The sequence below is a fragment of the Peromyscus eremicus genome, chromosome 8b (assembly GCF_949786415.1).
Source record: "Peromyscus eremicus chromosome 8b, PerEre_H2_v1, whole genome shotgun sequence".
NCBI classification, from domain to species: Eukaryota; Metazoa; Chordata; class Mammalia; order Rodentia; family Cricetidae; genus Peromyscus; species Peromyscus eremicus.
In genome coordinates, this window is record NC_081424.1 from 61,781,184 (window position 1) to 61,801,038 (window position 19,855).

General features: G+C 42.2%; 1 protein-coding gene and 2 pseudogenes across 1 annotated transcript; 2 read left to right on the forward strand and 1 right to left on the reverse strand.

Annotated features, from left to right (window-relative positions):
• Positions 1-341: 341 nt before the first annotated feature.
• On the forward strand, positions 342-2,679 carry LOC131918394 (BRCA1-associated RING domain protein 1-like; annotated as a pseudogene).
• Positions 2,680-3,665: 986 nt separating this feature from the next.
• LOC131918701 (BRCA1-associated RING domain protein 1-like) lies at positions 3,666-4,252 on the forward strand (annotated as a pseudogene).
• A 2,997-nt stretch (positions 4,253-7,249) lies between these two features.
• On the reverse strand, positions 7,250-19,128 carry LOC131918700 (histone-lysine N-methyltransferase PRDM9-like). The gene is made up of 10 exons (XM_059272927.1): positions 19,016-19,128; positions 17,791-17,901; positions 17,367-17,490; positions 17,006-17,113; positions 14,390-14,439; positions 12,368-12,524; positions 11,120-11,221; positions 10,641-10,912; positions 10,234-10,301; positions 7,250-7,833 (listed from the first exon to the last, which is right to left on the reverse strand). The coding sequence occupies exons 2-10, from the start codon at positions 17,869-17,871 to the stop codon at positions 7,554-7,556; spliced, it is 1,242 nt and encodes a 413-aa protein (XP_059128910.1). The 5' UTR covers positions 17,872-17,901; positions 19,016-19,128; the 3' UTR covers positions 7,250-7,553.
• Between the last annotated feature and the right edge of the window lie 727 nt (positions 19,129-19,855).

The window sequence follows — 19,855 nt, forward strand, 5'->3', positions numbered from 1 at the left end:
TCAGCAGCTTGTGCCTGGATGTTGCCATGGCCTCAATGGCAGTGCAAGCCTCCCAGATCAGTATGGCCCCAGTGGCAGCATGGCCCTCAGACACCAAGATGGCACAGGTAGCGCCCAGACCTTGGCCATCTGCGTGGCCTTTGGTGGCAACACAGGCCACAGACATCTACATGGACCTCAGTTGTAGTAGGACCATGGATTCAGACATGGTCCTGAGCAGCAGCCCAGGCTGAGATGTCACCATGGCCCCAAGTAGCAGTATGGCCTTTGGACACTAACATGGTCCTAAGTGGCAGGCCAGAACCTGAGCATTCACACAGCCTTCAATGGTAATAGGAGCCATGGACATCAACACAGATGCTGGATGCAGTAGGGCCACGGACCTAGATATGGCCCTTGCTCGGCTGCAGCTCAGACTGGACGTCACTGTGACCCCCAGTGGCAGTGCAGGCCCCTCAGAAATGTATGGCCCCAGTTGCAGCCTGACCCTCAGCAGGCACTGCATGGACATACACACATGCAAGCAAACACTCATATATATAAAATAAATACATCAATTCTTTTTAAAAATCATATTATTTAAAAACAAAAATTTTATAGCACTTAAAAGCACATAAAATGATCTTTAATTTTAGAAGTACCTGAAAATGTACTGAATTTCTATTTTCTTTTCACTCTGCTTAAGAACTGAAACACAAGGAGTCCCATGGACTCTGAAATTCCACGTAGCAGACCCAGCAGTGACTAGCAGGGTGTCCTGTGATGCCAGAGTGCACCCGCTTTCCTAGGGGATGCAGCTGTGCTGCCACCACCAAGGGTCTGCTCCAGAAAGGAGCCTCCTCCCATAGCGGCTGCAGAGCCAGCTGCCTAGATGCCCAGGAAAAGCACTGCTCCTGCTACTCTAATATTTTGAAGGAGCTTGTGTGTTTAGGAGGATGTGAGCACACCTTCTGTAGTGATTGTAAAAGTGTGTTGGAACAGGATGCCCAGTGTGTTATATCCCAGCCTGGGTCCTAGACCTTAAGACAAACAGACAATTGGACATGATGCACCTTTATGGTAAGCTTCAAAATTTGCTTCATAATAATAAACTTTTAGATCCAAAAGATGACACATCTAGGACAATTTTATTTGGTGATGAAGAAAGGAAGTAGAAGTCAATAAACATGTAGTTTAGTCCTTGAAGTAAGAGGGTCAGATATGCTATGAATAAAGTATCAGTACAAACCCAGCCTCAAAAGGCAAAGGATGACAAAGCCCACCAAGGATCAGTGTATGAATTTGTTTCTACAAGTCCTCGTGAAGTTGTTTCTAAGAGGGTTAAAACAGCTTTCAGAACACCTGCAAAAAGGCAGAAGAAGTCTTTAGCTGAGATCAATGAGTGGAATTTTTTTTTTAGATTTATTTATTATTATGTATACAGTATTCTGTCTGCATGTATGTCTGCAGGCCAGAAGAGGGTGCCAGACCTCATTATGGATGGTTGTGAGCCTCCATGTGGTTGCTGGGATTGAACTCAGGACTTCTGGAAGAGCAGTCAGTGCTCTTAACCAGAGCCGTCTCTCCAACCCAAGGAGTGGAATTTTAAGGCCAGGAAAAAAGATAGTCAATTTGATTCCAAAGAGGAACTGAAGGAGCTCCTCCTTCTGCAGCCAACCACCAGTTGTGAGAGTCCACCAGTAAATGGTGAAACAGATTTATTAGTAAGTGACTCTGTTACAGAATTTGGATGTTCTGGAAGCTTGACTAAAGTCTCTTTACCATTGGCTGGGCATACAGTGTCTCCAGACACTGTGAGCAAGAGTGAAAAGACTTCTAAGAGGAAGGAAGGTCTATGTAAAAGATCTTCATTCAGCAGGGCATAATGGAAATCTCCAAGGTTGCAGCAGGTCTCCCAATCCTACTTCTAAGTGATGTGGAAGCAACATTCCAAGCACCTCCAGAGATTTCAAAGGCCAACAGTGCTTGTAGAAATCATACTGGTGACTGTTCTTCACTGCCTTCAGGCAGACTTCAAGTTGATGTCACACTCAGGAGAAATAGTAACATATCAGATAACTCCCCTTAGTCTTTCACCAGGTACACCCCCACCTCTGCTGCATAGCTCAGCTCATAGACAAATGATGTCAAACCCCCACACAGTGAAGCTGTCACCCAACATTATGGCCAGGAAAAATAGTCAGAGGAGAGACTTTGCTTCATATTGCTTCTATGAAGGGCAATATACCTTCTGTTGAATACTCTTGCAAAATGGAAATGACCCAAATGTTAAAGATCATGTGGGATGGACACCATTGTATGAAGCCTGTAGTCATGGTCACTCAAAGGTAGTGGAATTGCTGCTCCAGTATAAGGCTTTGGTGAACACCACTGGGCTATCGGAAAAACTCACCACTCCATGATGCAAAAAGAATGGGAACATGGATACAGTGAAGGTGTTACTGTCCTATAGTGCCTCCAGCAATGCTGTTAACATACTTGGTATGTGGCTCATGGGTTATACAGACTGTCTTAGTCACTGTTCTATTGCTGTGAAGAGACACCATGATCAAGGCAACTCTTACAGAAGAAAGTATTTAACTGGAGGACTTGCTTACAGTTTTAGAGGTTAGTTCATTATCATCATGACAGGGAACATTGTGGCAGGCATGGTGCTAGAGAAGTAGTTGAGAGCTACATCTTGATCAGCAGGCAGAGTAAGAGATACTGGGCCTCACATGGGCTTTTGAAACCTCAAAGCCCAGCTCCCAGCAACATACTTTTTCTTTTTCTTTTTCTTTTTTTAAAGATTTATTTATTTATTACATATACAATGTTCTGCCTGCATGTATTCCTGAAGACCAGAAGAGGGCACCAGATCTCACCATAGATGGTTGTGAGCCACCATGTGGTTGCTGGGAATTGAACTCAGGACCTCTGGAAGAGCAGTGCTCTTAACCTCTGAGCCATCTCTCCAGTCCCGTAACACACTTTTTCTAACAAGGCCACACCTCCTATCCTATCAAAGAGATCCACTCCTTGATGACTAAGCATTCAAATATGAGCCAATGGGGGGGCATTCTTATTCAAAACACCACACAGTCAATGTGTGATCATTATTGATGCTACCAGAGAATAAGTGATTGGCCATGAATGCTGGGCAACAAAAGAATGGGCCACTGATGCTTACAGGCAGAGGACTTTTTTTTTTGGTTTTTTGAGACAGGGTTTCTCTGTGCAGCTTTGTGCCTTTCCTGGATCTTGCTCCGTAGACCAGGCTGGCCTCGAACTTACAAAGATCCGCCTGCCTCTGCCTCCGGAGTGCTAGGATTAAAGGCGTGCACCACCACCGCCCGGTGAGGACTTTCTTCAGAACAGAAAATGCTCAGCAAACTTGAGAAAGTTTTTTTTTTGGTTTGTTTGTTTTGTTTTGTTTGTTTATTGTTGTTTTTTATTATGTATACAGTATTCTGTCTGCATGTGTCCCTGCAGGCCAGAAGAGGGCACCAGATCTCATCACAAGTGGTTGTGAGCCACCATGTGGTTGCTAGGAATTGAACTCAGGATCTCTGGAAGAGCAGTTGGTGCTCTTAACCACTGAGCCATCTCTCCAGCCCTGTTTTTGGTTTTTTGAGACAGTATTTCTCTGTGTAGCTTTGGAGCCTGTCCTGGAACTGGCTCTGTAGACTAGGCTGGTCTCAAACTCACAGAGATCCACCTGGCTCTGCTTCCCTAGTGCTGGGATTAGTTCTTAAGGCATTTGACAGTACTATAATGCCTGTAATTGTTGCTGATGATGAAGCTCAAAGTACTTTGATATGTATGCTTGGGATTCTCAAATGGATGCTGGCTCCTGAAGTTTGATTGGGTAAAAGCCTGGCTATAAAGTACATGAACAGGAAGAAAAGTACAAAGTTCCTGAAGGTCCACAGAGGAACAGGCTCAACAGAGAGCCAAAGCTGTTTGATGGATGCTACTTCTTTTAGACAGGAAACCAAACATTATCCACAGAACCACCACCTTGAGCTCAGGGTTGCAGCAGGGGCAAAGGCCTCAGTAGAAGCCCAAGCCAGACTGACACGACTCTGAAACATCAATACAGTTGCATACCATGCGAATCCTGACTCTGATCAGCACCTTTGTATGAAACCATCATCTATGATCTCTTCCACTGTTGTTCAGAAAGGGTTCAGCAGGGCAAAGTCTGGATGGCTCCTTCACGTGACTCATCAGCTATGAAACGGCCTTTGAATTGTTTTCTCTTGACAGTTGAATGTCATACCAAGTGAACATTTTAATTTAAAGATACATGGTTTGTTAGAAACCAGCCATTGGGGTATGTTTGGTCATTCATATTCCTATGGATAGGTAGAACCATTCACATTTCCCCTCTTTTAATTACAAAATAAAACAACTGATGCTAGATTAGGAATTCATTTAGACCTAAACTGCTTTTAAGACCTTTTTGTTCTCTTGAGGAAGGACGGGGCTCATTGGTAGAGTCTTCATGAGCCACACATGAGGCACAGTTTCCACACTGGGAACTACAAAGATGTTTTCATTTTACAAGTGGTCTGTGGTTTTTTTATTGATCATGTGGCCTAGTTAATGTTACTAGTGCTGTGATGAAACACCATGACCAAAACAAAATGGGGGGGAAAGGATTTATTTCAGCTTATACTTCCAGGTAACAGTCTATCACTGAGGGAAGTCAGGGCAGGAACCTAGAGGCGGGAGCTGATGCAGAGGACATTGGGAGGAGTGCTACTTACTAGCTTGCTCTATTTGGCTTGCTCAGCCTGTTCTCTTATAGAATCTAGGACCACCAGTTCAGGGGTGGCTCCACCCACAATGGACTGGGCCCTCCTGCATCAGTCACTAATTAAGAAAATTCCCTACAGGCTTGCCTGCAACCTGATCTTAGGGAGACATTTTCTTAATTGAAGCTCTTGCCTCTCTGATGACTCTAGCTTGTGTCAAGTTGACATAAAACTAGCCAGCACATCATGTCTTTCAGTTTTATCAGCATCTATCATAGAATAAGTAAGATGGCATCAGAACTACTTGCTACCTCTCTAAGTGGTCTATTATTAATTTAGCATCCTTTAGTAAACAGAATATCATCAGATGATTTTTCTGCCTTTGTTATTTATAATAATAGAACATCCATCTAAATGTGCCACTGTAGGTGAAAAGTTCTGTCTGTAGTTATCTTTTTCTTACATTGTGTTTTAGTCCCTTATATTTTCTTGGTCTTCCTTTGTGTTTATTCATTTTTAAAATCTTGTGTACATGTTAGGAAATCATGATTTGAACCATTGAATGCCAGTGACAAAATCAGCAGTAAGCTCATGGTGCACGCTTTCACTGTGCACATTTTCTGTCTAGTGTGTGTTGTGCACACCTCTATTTTCTGTAACATATTTTAGTGTTGCTATTTCTTAGAAGGTCTTACCAGTTTAGAAATTTGTCAAACACCAGTTCATCAGATTAGAATCCATCTGTTTAGGGTAAATCTTTCTGGGCATTTCTAAAATATGTAAAGATTTAATCCCCTCTCCATTAGTTTTTCTTTTATTTCTTTCCCTCTCTTTCTCCTTTCTTCACTTTTATTTGTGATATTGGTTATGGAAGTCAGGGTCTTGTGCATGCTAGGCAGTTACCTACCAGGGTATATGCCCAGCCAAGTTTTGATTTTCTTTTTCTTCTTTTGAGAGTGAGAGGTGGGGGCATTGCACATGCCAGGCAACACACAATCCTGTATTTATTTTGAGACAGTTTTGCTAAGTTAGACAGCTTGGCCTTGAACTCACCCAGTTTTAATTTCTTTATAAAGTTGTTAGTTTGGTGGGTAGGCAAAAGTTGGAGACTTGTCAATTCACAACATTTCACCATATCCTACACAAAGGCCATAAAAGTAAATATAGAGGTATGAGTGAGAAGAGCTCCCTCTTGATACCGAAGTAGTCAAGGCAGAGCTGGGAGGGAACCACCTGAGCATGTGCACACTGGCAGCTTGCCCTGTCTGTCCTACATGTTCTCATTGTGAATGGACAGAGTTATACTTTTAAAATGTTTTTAACAAAGAGGATTGTTTGATGAATCTTCCCAGAAATCAAAGTGTTGTAGCACTATGATTTGTAGAAGGAGGTGCTGAGAAACCACTGGTTTTGTTGTCAGGAGCAGAACAAGGCAGCTTGACAACCACTGGGTAGAAGTGCCCCAATTCAGAACACCAGGAGGTTGGGAAGCTAATCATTTCAAGTTCCACTTACTAAAAAGTCTGAGGTTCTGCTCATCATTTGAAAATATACCTTGCATTAATCCTCCCGGACATACTACTTGTTCGTGTTAACAGGTATATTATATGAACAAAATATTTTCCTGACATTGGCCTTTCAGGGTGAACAGTTCTGAATGTCTACAGCTCTTATCTGTGTTTTTACTCACATTTCATTCTGAATCTGGGGTGGGGTGGAGAGAGTAACATCTGGATTAAAACATGTAAGATCTGGGAATTTGAGTTGTAGGTTTTTTTGTTTTAAAATTTTTTCCACCTCTGAGTTGCTTTCTACTATATCCGGGGTCTTATTCCTGGTGAGGTTTGTGTCTGTTCCTTGCTGTGGATTCCTGTGTCTAAAAATGCCTTTGAGTCTAGCATGAATCTTAGAAGGTCTTATTAATAAAATCAAACCTGAGCCAGGTATTGGGGTGAACTGGAAGCTCAGAGAGACAGAACAAGCCACAGCCACCTCACCTCACCAGTTCCTCAGCTGATCCTGTTTCCTCAGACTGGAAGCTTCTGAGTCCTCATCCAAACGGATCTCAGCTGAACTGCTGCTCCAAAGCCTGAAACCTTAACCAGCTAAAAGCCTCTAGTTTTTGGCCCTCACGCCTTATATGCCTTTCTGCTTTCTACCACGACTCCCTAGGATTAAAGGCTGGCTTTCTGGGATTAAAGGCGTGAGTCACCATGCTTGGCTGTATCCTTGAACAGATGGATTTCTGCCTCTGGAATGCTAGGATTAAAGGTGTGTGCTACCACTGCCTATCCTAAGTATCTAGTGGCTTTTCTGTTCTCTGACCCCAGATAAGTTTATTAGGGTACACAATATTTTGGGGAACACAATACCACCACATTTGAAGGTTCATGATCATATTTCATTTTTTCCATTTTTTCTTTTTGTTTCCCCTTCTCTCCTTTTCTTACTTTCTTTTACTTTTTTCTTTTTTTCTTTTCTTTTTTTTTTTGAGACAGGGCTTCTCTGTGTAGTCCTGGCTATCCTAGAACTCAATCTGTACACCAGGCTGGCCTCGAACTCAGAGATCTACCTGCCTCTGCCTCCTGAGTGCCAGGATTAAAAGTGTACTCATGTTTCATTTTTTTTGCCTCACCCCAACTCTCCCATCCCCCACTTTTCACTACAGTATTACTATTCTGGGTGCTCTAGATGCTGACTTTTATGCAGTTCATTTATGATACGTTTTTAACACTTGAGGCTGTACCTCCTATAGAGGTGCTTGCAATTTTCATTTTCTCTAATGGATTTAAACTTCACTTTAACTATAAATCATTAAAGAACAAAGAGTTGAAACACAAAAATTTTCAAGGAGAATTCCTTCTTTTCTTTGTTTTTTAAGGAACCATAGTAGTGCCCACCTTCTCCTGTTGTGAATCCATTCTTCCTCTTGCTTCCCCACTGAATGCCCAGTTCCTGGCCGTACTCATCCCCATACCAGACCAGAAGCTCACAACCTGGTCTGATGACCCGGCAGGTTCGATAGAAGATCTGTCTGTGATATTGAAAGGCCACCAGATTCTGCTCCTCATCATCCCGGGCACAGTTCACATACCTAGAGTAGAGACAAAGGAAGGAAATATCAGGTAAGCACTTCCATATCTGCATCTAGCTCCTTAATTGTGCCAGTGCCTCCATGTTCTGATGGTTTTCACTCCCCCTCCTACTTTTCAAAAAACATTATGTTCTCATCTGTCTTTTTCATAATGTACATCCTAGCTCCAAGTCCTGCTCATCTGTCCCAGAGCCCTTTCTTTCCACAAGAGCCCAGTTTTCAAAGCTCTATTTCAGACTTCTAACTTTACTGATGACAAAACAGTGACTTTCTGCTTCATTTATACCTTGGAGTTTGGCACTGTTCATATACTCTGTTTCTAGATTCTTATATTTCATCCTATACTGATCCCAAATTTGAAAGTTCTCCACACTACCTGCCCAGTTTACCATAGAAACTTAGAAGTCTCTTAGCCAGACAACACAGAAAAGAGGGCTAAATATATCGTTCAGTTGGAAGAATACCTGCCTAAATACACAAAACTCAGGGCTCTTGCTGTGGGATGTCTTTCTGTATGCTGTGAATATGTGTGGCTCCCATTGGATAATAAATAAAGCTCTTTTGGCCTATGACAAAAGCTTACAGCTAGGTGGGAAATCCAAGCAGAGATAAAGAGAGAAGAAAGGCAGAGTCAGGAGAGACACCAGTTCACTGCAAAAGGAGCAACAAGGTGTCAGCAGACCAGTAACACCACAGCCACGTGGCAGCATATAGATTTATAGAAATGGGTTAATTTAAGATGAAAGAGCTAGCTAGCAAGACGCTGAAGCCATAGGCCATACAGTTTGCAATCAATATAAGCCTCTGAGTGACTATTTTATAAGCAGCTATGGGACAGTGGGTGGGAGAAATTCATCTGGACTGCTGGGCAAGACAGGACAGGAGAAACTTCCCTCTACTGGCTTCAACCCCAGCACCACATAAAACTGGGTATGGTGGTGCATGCCTATAATCAGGAAATGAGGTCAGGGGGATAAAAAATTTAATTTCATCCCCTGCTGCATAGGGAATTTGAGAACTATGTTACTTTGTCTTAAAAAAATAAAGATAGGGCTGGAGAGATGGCTCAGTAGTTAAGAGCACCGACTGCTCTTTCAGAGGTCCTGAGTTCAATTCCCAGCAACCACATGGTGGCTCACAACCACTTGTAATGAGATCTGGTGCCCTCTTCTGGCCTGCAGGGACACATGCAGGCAGAATACTGTATACCTAATAAATAAATCTTTGAAAAAAAAAATAAAGATAACAGAAAAAATAGTAGTTTATTTTTATTTTCTGTCTTCTAATCACAGAAAATACTGTGCACTACAGCCCTCACAGAAAAGGGCTGTAGTGCACAGTATCCAAACCAGCATCCTTCTAGAACCCAGTATAGATGTCTCTGAAGCTAAGGACACTTCCTGCCCTCACAGTCTAAAGGTCGTTTGTAAGTTGTTTCAGCATGGTGTACTTCTCAAAAATAGGGGACTTATAGTCAAAATTTCCTGTAGTAAAATATCTGTAACATGCCTCTTGTAAGAACACAAGTTGTATGACCTGCTCAAGTAATCAAATCTGTTTTCTGAACTGGAACACAAAATAAATGCTTCATAAATATTGAATAAATTATAGCCAGGCGGTGGTGGCACACACCTTTAATCCCAGCACTTGGGAGGCAGAGGCAGGTGGATCTCTGTGAATTCGAGGCCAACCTACAGAGTGAGATCCAGGACAGGCACCAAAACTACATAGAGAAACCCTGTCTCAAAAAACCAAAAAACAAACAAACAAAAAAATTGTAAACCCAGTGTTTTTTTTTCCTTTTCTTTTTTTTCCTTTCTCTTTTTTTTTTTGTTTTTTTTTTGGTTTTTTTTTTTGTTTTTTGTTTTGTTTTGTTTTGTTTTGTTTTGTTTGTTGGAGCTGAGGACTGAACCCAGGGCCTTGTACTTGCTAGGCAAGCACTCTACCACTGAGCTAAATCCCTAACCCCAAACCCAGTGTTTTCAATGAATGTAGGCTCCTTAAGGTTTGCCTCGGTATTTCAATTTTGCTGAGCAGATTTGTGCTTTGATAAAAGTTAATGACAATATTAGTAATTTTATTTTTTGGTTTTTTCGAGACAGGGTTTCTCCATGTAGTTTTGGTGCCTGTCCTGGATCTCACTCTGTAGACCAGGCTGGCCTTGAACTCACAGAGGTCCACCTGGCTCTGCCTCCCAAGTGCTGGGATTAAAGGCATTCACCACCACCGCCCGGCCAGTAATTTATTTTTTCCTGACTGTTCACAATATGAAAAAGTACTATGCAGAGAAAAAGAGAAGCAGAGCATATGGGAACCATAGAGGGAGTCATGATGAAAGAGAAAAAGACAAGTCTTGTGAGTGGAAGGCTTTCTTAAAACCCAGAGACCTAATGGCCTTACCTCATCCAGTTGGCTTGGGACTCATCCTGCCCATTGACATACTCATAGCAGTTTCTCCCCTTGGTGATCTGAGTTTCAGAAAAAAATGTGTTAAGGCTCTGGGATGACACGAATTAAATGATGTCATTCCACTCTCATCAGTGCCTCCTGAGCTTTGGACTCAGCCACTTACAGTGACCTCATGTGATGGTTCTGAGTCATCGTGTACACATGGGTTTTCTTTGTCTCTGTATCACTCTACTCCTACTCACCTTCAGATCTTGAAGCAGGACTTCCATGACTGTACAAAGACCACTCAGTACACAGAACTAGTCATGTTGCCCCTGTCCATGTCCTAGTATGTCACACCAGAAGCAAAGAAAGGAGGTGGGGAGACAGAGGACGAAGGAAAAGGAGGCATTTCTTACCAGCCAGGAGTATCCACTGTTGGCTGCCTCTTCATCCTCTGTGATCTGGCCTTTATAGGGGCCAAAGTGCAGACCCACTGGCAGGTCAGAGGCTTCATTCCATACTCCAAGTCCAGCCTCAGGGATGCCTGATGAACCAATTCTCAGCCCATGGGGCAGACTGAGGACTGAGTGGTTGGGATGCCCTCTTTCCACCATACTGTCTTTTACGAATATAGGAGGCCCATGGTTGGGACAACTGTTGATGAAGAAATTCTGGCACTTCTCACAATCTAAGATAAGAAAGCAGGCATTGGGGAAGGTGTGTGAACATTCCCAGATCTGAAGATCTTCGGAAAGAGCACAGCACCCCTGCCATCCCTCTCAATCTGTACCCAAAGTCACTAGAGTAGATATAATCTAGGCTCCAAATGACCAGATGAGTCATTATACCAGGACATAACAGCCTTCTACATGGGAAGGCCCTGATGGACACTTACAGAGATAGTCATCATCCTGGGGCTCGCTGACCTCTTCATATGCAAGGCCCTTTCTCTCTCGCAGACTGTACATCTTCACTTCAACATTCTTTTTCCTGAGTTCTGGATTGGAGAGCAAAGGTGAGTTAAAGTTTGTGACTATGTTTCTTCAGAAAATCTAAAATTTGGGTCTGGAGAGGTGGCTCAGCAGTTAAAAGCACATGCTGGTCTTGTAGAGAACCCAGGTTTGATTCCCAGCACCCACACAGTGGTCACAACTCCAGTTCTAGGTAATCAAACACTGTCTTCCAGTCTCTGCAGGCATCAGGCGTGCAAATGACACATGCATACACGTGGAAGAAGACACTCATGCACATATAAAAATAAATTTTTAAAAAACTAAAATTTATTAGAAAATGTGGAATTTACTGCCATAAAATTATCTTATACCATTCCATATACTCTGCTTCCCCTTTAACTTTCTGTTTAAAGAAGCTAAGATTCTGCCTTCAACTGACTACAAATGCCTAGTCCTATTTTAATTTCTAAGTTTTCAGGTTTAATTTCTACTTGCCCACATTTTCTACTCAAAAATGGTTCCTTTACACATGTTGATTCATTTAGAGGATATGTGTTGAGGGCATGCTGCAGATTAGGCATTTAGCAAAGCTTTTAGGCTTTCAGAAGCAGTTCAGCTGAGATCCATTTGGATGAGGACTCAGAGGTTTCCAGTCTGAGGAAACAGAATTGGCTGAGGAGTTGTCGAGGTGAGGTTGGCTGTGGCTTGTTCTGCTTCTCTGATCTTTCAGAATTCACACCAATACCTGGCTCCTGGGTTTGTTTTTATTAATAAGACCATTTAAGATTCATCTTACGCCGGGCGGTGGTGGCGCACGCCTTTAATCCCAGCACTCGGGAGGCAGAGCCAGGCGGATCTCTGTGAGTTCGAGGCCAGCCTGGGCTACCAAGTGAGTTCCAGGAAAGGGGCAAAGCTACACAGAGAAACCCTGTCTCGAAAAACCAAAAAAAAAAAAAAAAAAAGATTCATCTTACACCCTGGTACCTCCATGTGAATAACAACCCAAGTATAAGCCTTTAAAGTCAGTGTCCTGACACAGTACTTAATAGCATGCCCACTACTTGGCACAGCTTAGACAAGGCCAAGCTCAGAACTATCTGAAGTTCGCTACACAGACCACTCTAGACCATTCTCATCAACTTTCCTAGGTAACCTAGAGGGATTAAAGTTCCCAAATTATTTACTCTTACTTGGTTTTTGTTCAAAGTGCTGTCCAGAGGCATTTCCTTCTCCAGGAGAGGACACTGGTTTCTGGGGGTGTTCTGAGCCACTTGTATTCAGCAAATTTTCTATTCCAGACACTTCTTTCACATTAGATTCATTATTTAATGGCATTCTAGGTGCTCCCTTTAATTAGAGGCACATATTTAAAACACAACAGGCATTTTTATAGTTCTTTATGGCTTTCTACACATTTTCACATGAGACTTTAGTTAATGTGTGAAAAATCTTGGGACATGTGTGGACTGTCTGAATAAGAAAGAGAAAAGGAAAAACCTAAATGGGCTGAGAATCTAGGGCAAGAGGCCATATCCTAGGCTCTCTCCCTTCTGGCTTTTTTTAGGCTGGAGGGAGGGATATTTGGGAAGACTAGCTGGAAAGTCAACAAAGTTTTTGAATGAAAACAGTAAGGCTTACAGCGAGAAAGAAGGCATATCTATAAAGTAGGAGATATTTGATAAGATAAGATATGAAGAAAACAAAGTAAAGACAAAACACACCTGTAAAAGGCAGTGAGTGACAGCAGAACAGTAACTTTGGGAAGAGAATGAGGAGATGGTTGGCAGAAATGTACCTATACAACTAACTAAGCGATGCTAAAATTGCAAATTGGCAAGTTGGAAATAGTTGACTCCAGAATTAGGTTGTTTGTTTGAGACAGGGTCTCATTATTTAGGCTGGCCTCAAATTCACAGGACTCCTCCTCAAGTCCTCCTACCTCAGCCTCTCAAGTGCTTGAATTACAGATCTGAGTCATCATGCTTAGGTTGACTCTCTGGAATTAGACTAACTAGTTCTTGTATTAATTTTGCCAGAAAATTCACTAATTTTCTCATTCATAAATGTGTATACATGCTAATTATTCATTTTTAAAGATTTATTTTCATTTCTATTTGTGTGTGTGTGTATACACGCATGTGCACGCACATGACACATGTTCACAGGTTCTGTCAGGGTCAGACAAGGGCATTCAAATCTCGGAGTTAGAACTAAAGGCAGCTTTGAACTTAACAACTTGAAACCAAACTCAGGACCTCTGGAAGAATAAGAAGTGCTATCAACCAGTGAACCCTATCTCCAACCTCCATACATGCTAATTCTTTTTGTGATACTGAATATAACATGTGCAACTGAATTAATGTGAGACAGTCTCTCCCACATATGACATTTAAATGGAATAATGTATGCCTATAAGGAAGTCTTATATCATTTTCTCTTCCTCATTCCAAGACTCACTATATCACTGTGTACCCATGGCTGACTTGGAAATCCTTACGTAGATTAGGTTGGCCTCAAACTCAGAGTATTCCTTCTGACACTGCTTCCCACATAATTACAGGCATGCACCACCATGCTTGATTAAGTCATTTTCTTATTTATGGATTCCTTGCTATCAAACTTGAATCTTCTTAGGGCTGAGGGCTGTTCTTTCCTATAAGAATGAGTCTCTATGAGGGGAGGATCATATCTCCTTTTTCTGTGCCATCCAAAGTAAAATCCTCTTCATATTTGTAAACTACCCTTAGAGTATATTAGTGTATTTCTCACTTGACATAGCAGAAAAAAATTGAGGTAGAAACACTCAGGTGAGTGATGCAAAATAGCTAATGCTATGACTTTACAATACAATAAGAGCTTATACATGCTTTAGAGAAAGAATTTTGGAATTGACTGCACCACTGCTTGCTATGATCTTAGGTATTATTACTGGACATTTCAATTCCTTATCTATAAAGTGGTTATAATTTACTACCTGTCTCATAGTGTTTATTAATATAAAATGCTTATGATCTGAAATATTGTGGAAATAAAACAAGTCCAGTTACTACTGTTGATGGTCTCATTAATTCAAATGATAATGAGGATGAGAGAAGATGCAGAAGAGACTGGGAAGGCGGTGTTCCCAGGGTGCTCTATGCCTTCTTCTTCTCTTATCTGTGCTTAGAGGCATAGGAAAGTTTTTATGTCTGTAGGATTTGGAAAGGACTTACCTTCTGTTGTTTAGTGTGCTTCACTCTTAAAGGCACCCAAGAAGGACTACCTGAAAAGTGATGAGAAATCAGTGTTTTGGTTGGTTCATATTTTTACATGTGGGATTCTCAGCAAGAACAGAGAATTCTGAATAATTGAGTGAAGACTTCAAGGATGACCTAAGGGTGACATGGAAATTGTTTCTGAAATTTATCAACCCTATCTTTCTACTGGGGGCATTGCTGATTTTAAGTTTATTCAAAAACAGACAAAACTCATCTCCTCTTTACTTGTGTTCGTAAGATATCTATTGCATTTATTTTCAAGTAAATAAGTCAATCGACCTGTGATGAGGGAAAAAACCTGAATAAACCAAGAACAAGAAGAAATTATGTACATATAAAAAAGTCATGCAGTAAAAGATCATTTTCAGTATCATTCTCAATAGTGAAAAGTTGGAACTCTTTCCCCTAAGGTCACAACAGGCATGCAAGAATTCTCATTCTTGCCATTTCTACTTAACATAATACCAAAAGTCCTGGTTAGAATAAGTAGGCCAAAATAAGAAGTACAAGTCACCTTAACTTGGAAAGAAAGAAGTCATTTTATAAATTTTATACACAGAAATCCCTTAAGGTTCCACTAAAAATTGCAGGACATAAAATAACCACTTAAAAATCAGTTGTGTTTTTTTATGCACCCACAGTAAACAATCCAGGAAGGAAAAAAAATTTAAAGTACATTTACAAAGATTATAGGAATAAAATATTTAGTAGTAAAGTTATCCAAGGATTTAAAAAATCTGGACACCAAAAAAATGACAAAATATTACTAAAAGAAACTGAAGACTCAAAGAAACACGAAAAATAGCCTGTGTTCATGGCTTATACAACAATATTATAAAAGTTTATATTATCTCAAATGACCCACAGATAAAATGTATTCACTATCAAAATGCCAATGCCATATTTTGCTGAATTAAAAAAAAATATCAAAATTAATACAGGATTTTAAGGGAATCAGAACAGCCCAGTGAATCCCGAAAAAGAACAAACTTAAGATATATCAACATGGATTAAAGAACTATACTTAAGACATAATACTATCTATAAAACCATTAGAAGAAAACTAGACAAAATCTTCATAACATTGGAAACATAATTGCTTTCTTGGATATAATACCAAAAACAGAGAAGTAAGATCACATTAATCATAAAAGCATCAAACAAAACAACTAAATGAAAATGTAACCTAATGAATGGAAGAAAGTATCTGCAAAGCATATATATAATAAGGGGTTAATTTCTAGAATATAAAAAGGACTCCTAAAACTCAGTAACCACAACATCAACACAAAATAACTCAAAAATAGGTGATTAGACTCCAGCTTGTTTTCCCCAAAATCAATTATTTTTATATTTAAGTTCTATTTCCTAATATCATATTTGGAGACAGAACCTTTGGAAGTTAATTATGACAAGGTGACACCTGCAATTGTGGCCCCATAATGAAATTAGTTCTTTCATAGATAGAGATTCTTCTCACTTCTACCTGCTCCCCTTCTACCAACTATGAACACAGAGTTCATGTGAATACACTATGGAGATCTCTTACACACAAAGAAGAAAGCCATTGTTGAAGCCTGACCAGGGTAGCACCCTCATGTTGGATTTCTAGCCTCCAGAACTGTAAGAAATATATTTCTGCTTAAAAACTTAGTGCGTGATATTTTGTTATGACTAATTATTAGCAAAGGACTTGAACATACATTTCTACAGATATATAAGTGGACAATAACCATAGAGAAAGGTGATCAACACAATTAATTATCAGAGAAATGAAAATTAAAATCCCAGTGACATATCTATATTCTTTAGGATGCCTACTTATTTAAAAAAAAAAAAAAATTCGCAAGAAGTAATGGCAAGGGCAAGAACAAATAGGAATGCTTGATCACTTTTGGTGGGAATATAAAATGGTGCAACTATCAGAAATAGTAAGTCCCTACAAAATTAAAAAAGAATTATTTTATGATTTGATCTGACTTCTTTATGTACATATAAAAAGTGAAGCTGGGTGGTGGTGGCGCACGCCTTTAATCCCAGAACTCGGGAGGCAGAGGCAGTCAGATCTCTGTGAGTTTGAGGCCAGCCTGGGCTATAGAGTGAGTTACAGAAAAAGTGCAAAGCTACACAGAGAAACCCTGTCTCAAAAAAAAAAAAAAAAGTGAAAACAAGATCTTTAAGAGACATTTTCACATCCACGGTCATATTAGCATTATTCTTAACAAGCAAGAAGTAGACTAGACACTAGGTAAGGTGTTTATGCTAACTGTTCTGGGTTTGACATTTCTTGTTTATGCCCAGATTTGTATATATTTCATACTTGTTGTATATATAAATAGTATACAATTTTCAGATATTTTAAAATGTACAGGAATAACTTCTTACTGTATATTGCCTTGTTTTTTTGTTTTTTGCTTTTCTGACCTTTGAGGCTTGATGGGGGAAAAAACCCCAGTTTTCAGAAGTTACTTCTAAGACATTTCTGAAACCTAAATCTGGCCTGGTTTCAAATGGGTACTTCTAAATCTTCCTGACCTCTCACCTTACTTCTAAATTCTCCTAGCCCCTCACCTTGCTGCTTAGGTGTCCATTCTTCATCAGAATCCTCACTGTCATCTATCTGGGGCTTGGTTTGTTGCCTTTGGTAACACATGAAAGCTGGCCTAGGGGCTCTGAGACCTGAAAAGAAGCAAAATATTCCTCTTAAAAAGGAAGCAGGCCCTAGAGGAAGGAAAAAAAGAAAAGTATCACAAAGCCAGGTGGGTTCTGGGAGAGGAGATGGGATCTTAGTATGGCCAGTGTTATGCTGGCATTCAGCCCTGGACACACACACACACACACACACACACACACGTTTCCTCTAAACTTGTCTCCATGGGAATTGGAGACTTGGTTTTTGCCTAGGCTGATCTAACCCAAGACTTCTTGTTACCTATAGAAATCAGCATTTTATAGTTCCTTTTCACGTTCCTATAGCGAATTTTCTCCCACTCTCCCATCTCTGCCCATTCTTCTTTGGAGAAGTACATGGATATATCTTTGAACTCATCTTTGACCTGGAGGAAAAAAATAAGAACAAAAACCAGAATGTGCAGGGCAGAGCATGGGACCCTGGGGTGCTCTCAGTGATGAAGGTTTTTTTCCCATTCCCAGAGGCCTCTTAACATCATAAACACTGGATGTTCCTGCTAAGGCAGTTGATAATGAGCCTTTGCTCTCTCACAAAGCAGGACCCACCATCCTGTCATTGGAAAACCAATATGGTAGTATAGGGCAGGAGTCTGTGGTCCCCAAGGCCATCCGTTTGCCTCTGTACACCCTATGATTCTCCTGACTCTAGGACAAACTTTTTGTACCTTGGGCTTCCACTCAAGTCTCCCTGCATCTCCCTCTGGACTATTCTCTTCCAGCTTGTTGGTGCTCATGGTGCAGGACATTTCCCTGGGGAGGTCCAGGATCCTATGGTCCTATGGAGGGAGAAGTAACTAAGGCTCATAGACGAGCAGGGAGGCCCACCAACACAAGGGAAGGAACTGGAGTCTGGGCATCCATGCAGCCAACACAGCTGTTTTTTCAGCTGCTGTGGTCTAGAGCGCTGGTGAAGGCGCAGTGGTTCGGGACAGAGCCCTAGGCGGCTGGCCTGCATCCGGGATAGGGCCTGTGTTAGCAATGGAGGAGGATTCTTCCCGCCGCATGGAGTTCCAGCCCTGCCCCTGCCACCTGTCATCTGGACCAAGGAGTCAGGGCAGAGCACTTGGGCCTCTGACTGACCATGTTGGGTTTGGAGAGATGTTTTCTTGTTAATGAAGTCAGGAATCCTGGAGACAAGGGATTGGAGTGCCTCTAATGAAGATTTGAGGACCCTTTGGCTGAGATTTTTAATTTAGCGTACCTCAGGTTAAGGACTGGGGTTTGTCCGGTTGAGGGAATTGGGATTTGTAGGCGGGAGGAATCTCTCAGGCTGTGAGCATTTGGGGTTCTTCAAGGTCTGGGGACTTTCAGACTGAGGAGATCTGACATGCTTGTGCCAAGAAGATTTGGGGTTTGTCAAGTTGTAGGTATCTAGGGTCCCGCTGGAAGCTGATTTTAAGGAGTGACAGGTCATCAGTACTAAGGGTTCTGGGGTCTCTGGGGCTTAGGAGAGTCTCTACACCGAGAGTCCAGGTTTTCAGTCCGGAAACTTGGTCTCTCTGTGGCGAGCTACCCAGGTTCCTCAGGCAGAGGATGGGTTGGTTCCACGCAGGTGCATTTGGGACTAAACCAAAGAGCATTTGGGGTTCCCGAGTGTGTGTGTGTGTGCGCGTGTGTGTGCGTGTGTGTGTGTGCGCGCGCGCGTGTGTGTGTGTGTGTGTGTGTGTGTGTGTGTGTGTGTGTGTGTGAGAGAGAGAGAGAGAGAGAGAGAGAGAGAGAGAAGCTGAGGGGTGTGTGTGTGTGTGTGTGTGTGAGAGAGAGAGAGAGAGAGAGAGAGAGAGAGAGAGAGAGAGAGAGAGAGAGAGAGAGAGAGAGAGAGAGAGAGAGAGAGAAGCTGAGGGGTGTGCGCGTGTGCACGCCCGCGCGTGCGTCCCGCTGAGGGACTCGAACCTCCGATAGTGAAAGGGGGTCCCTCAAAGCCGAGGGACCGTGGGGTCTCACGGGCTGAACCGAGAAGGTGCCGCTGGCTCCCGAGGGCGTCGCCGCTGCTGCCGGCCCGGGGTCCGGTCGGTCTCGCCCGCCGCCGCCGCCCGTCCTCTGAGGAATCCGGAGCTGACTGACACGAACAGCCGGCCGAGGGGCGGGAGCAGGGCGGGAGGGGGCGGAGCTCTGCCTGTCAGTCACGGGGCTCTCCTCCGGCCGCCCCGCCCCTCGCTGGGATGGGCGCCAGGGCCCGAACGAGCGGTGTCCAGGGCGCAGGCGCAGTCTCGTCCTCCGCGCGGCGTAAGGTTTTTGTTTTTTCCTGGTCGGGCTAGGTTCCCTGAGCTGTGTCCAGTGTACAAAGGGTGCTTAGGCGCTCAGTCCTGCGCTAGCGTGGGGTTTCTTTCACTCAGTCTCCGGCTGGAGCTGGACACTGGGAAGCCAGTGGTTGGGTTGGAAATCTCTGGGGCAGGAGTACTGTGAGCTCCAGTCCAGCCTGAGATAAGTAGCTAGTCTCAACTATATAAACAAAATCAAGTAAAACAAACCTCTGTCTCCTGAAAAGAACCTAAAAACCTATCAAGCTGTGAAAGGTTTTTGATACTTACGGAGCCACCAATTTAACAATAAATTTAAAAAAATATGCACATAGGTTTATTAAAATTTTCGTGAATTGCCAAAAGAGTGCCTTGTTTAATATAAATCTTGACTAGGCCTGGAGAGATGGCTCAGTGGTTAAGAGCACTGGCTGCTCCTCCAGAGGTCCTGAGTTCAGGTCCCTGCAACAACCATCTGTAGTGGGATCTGATG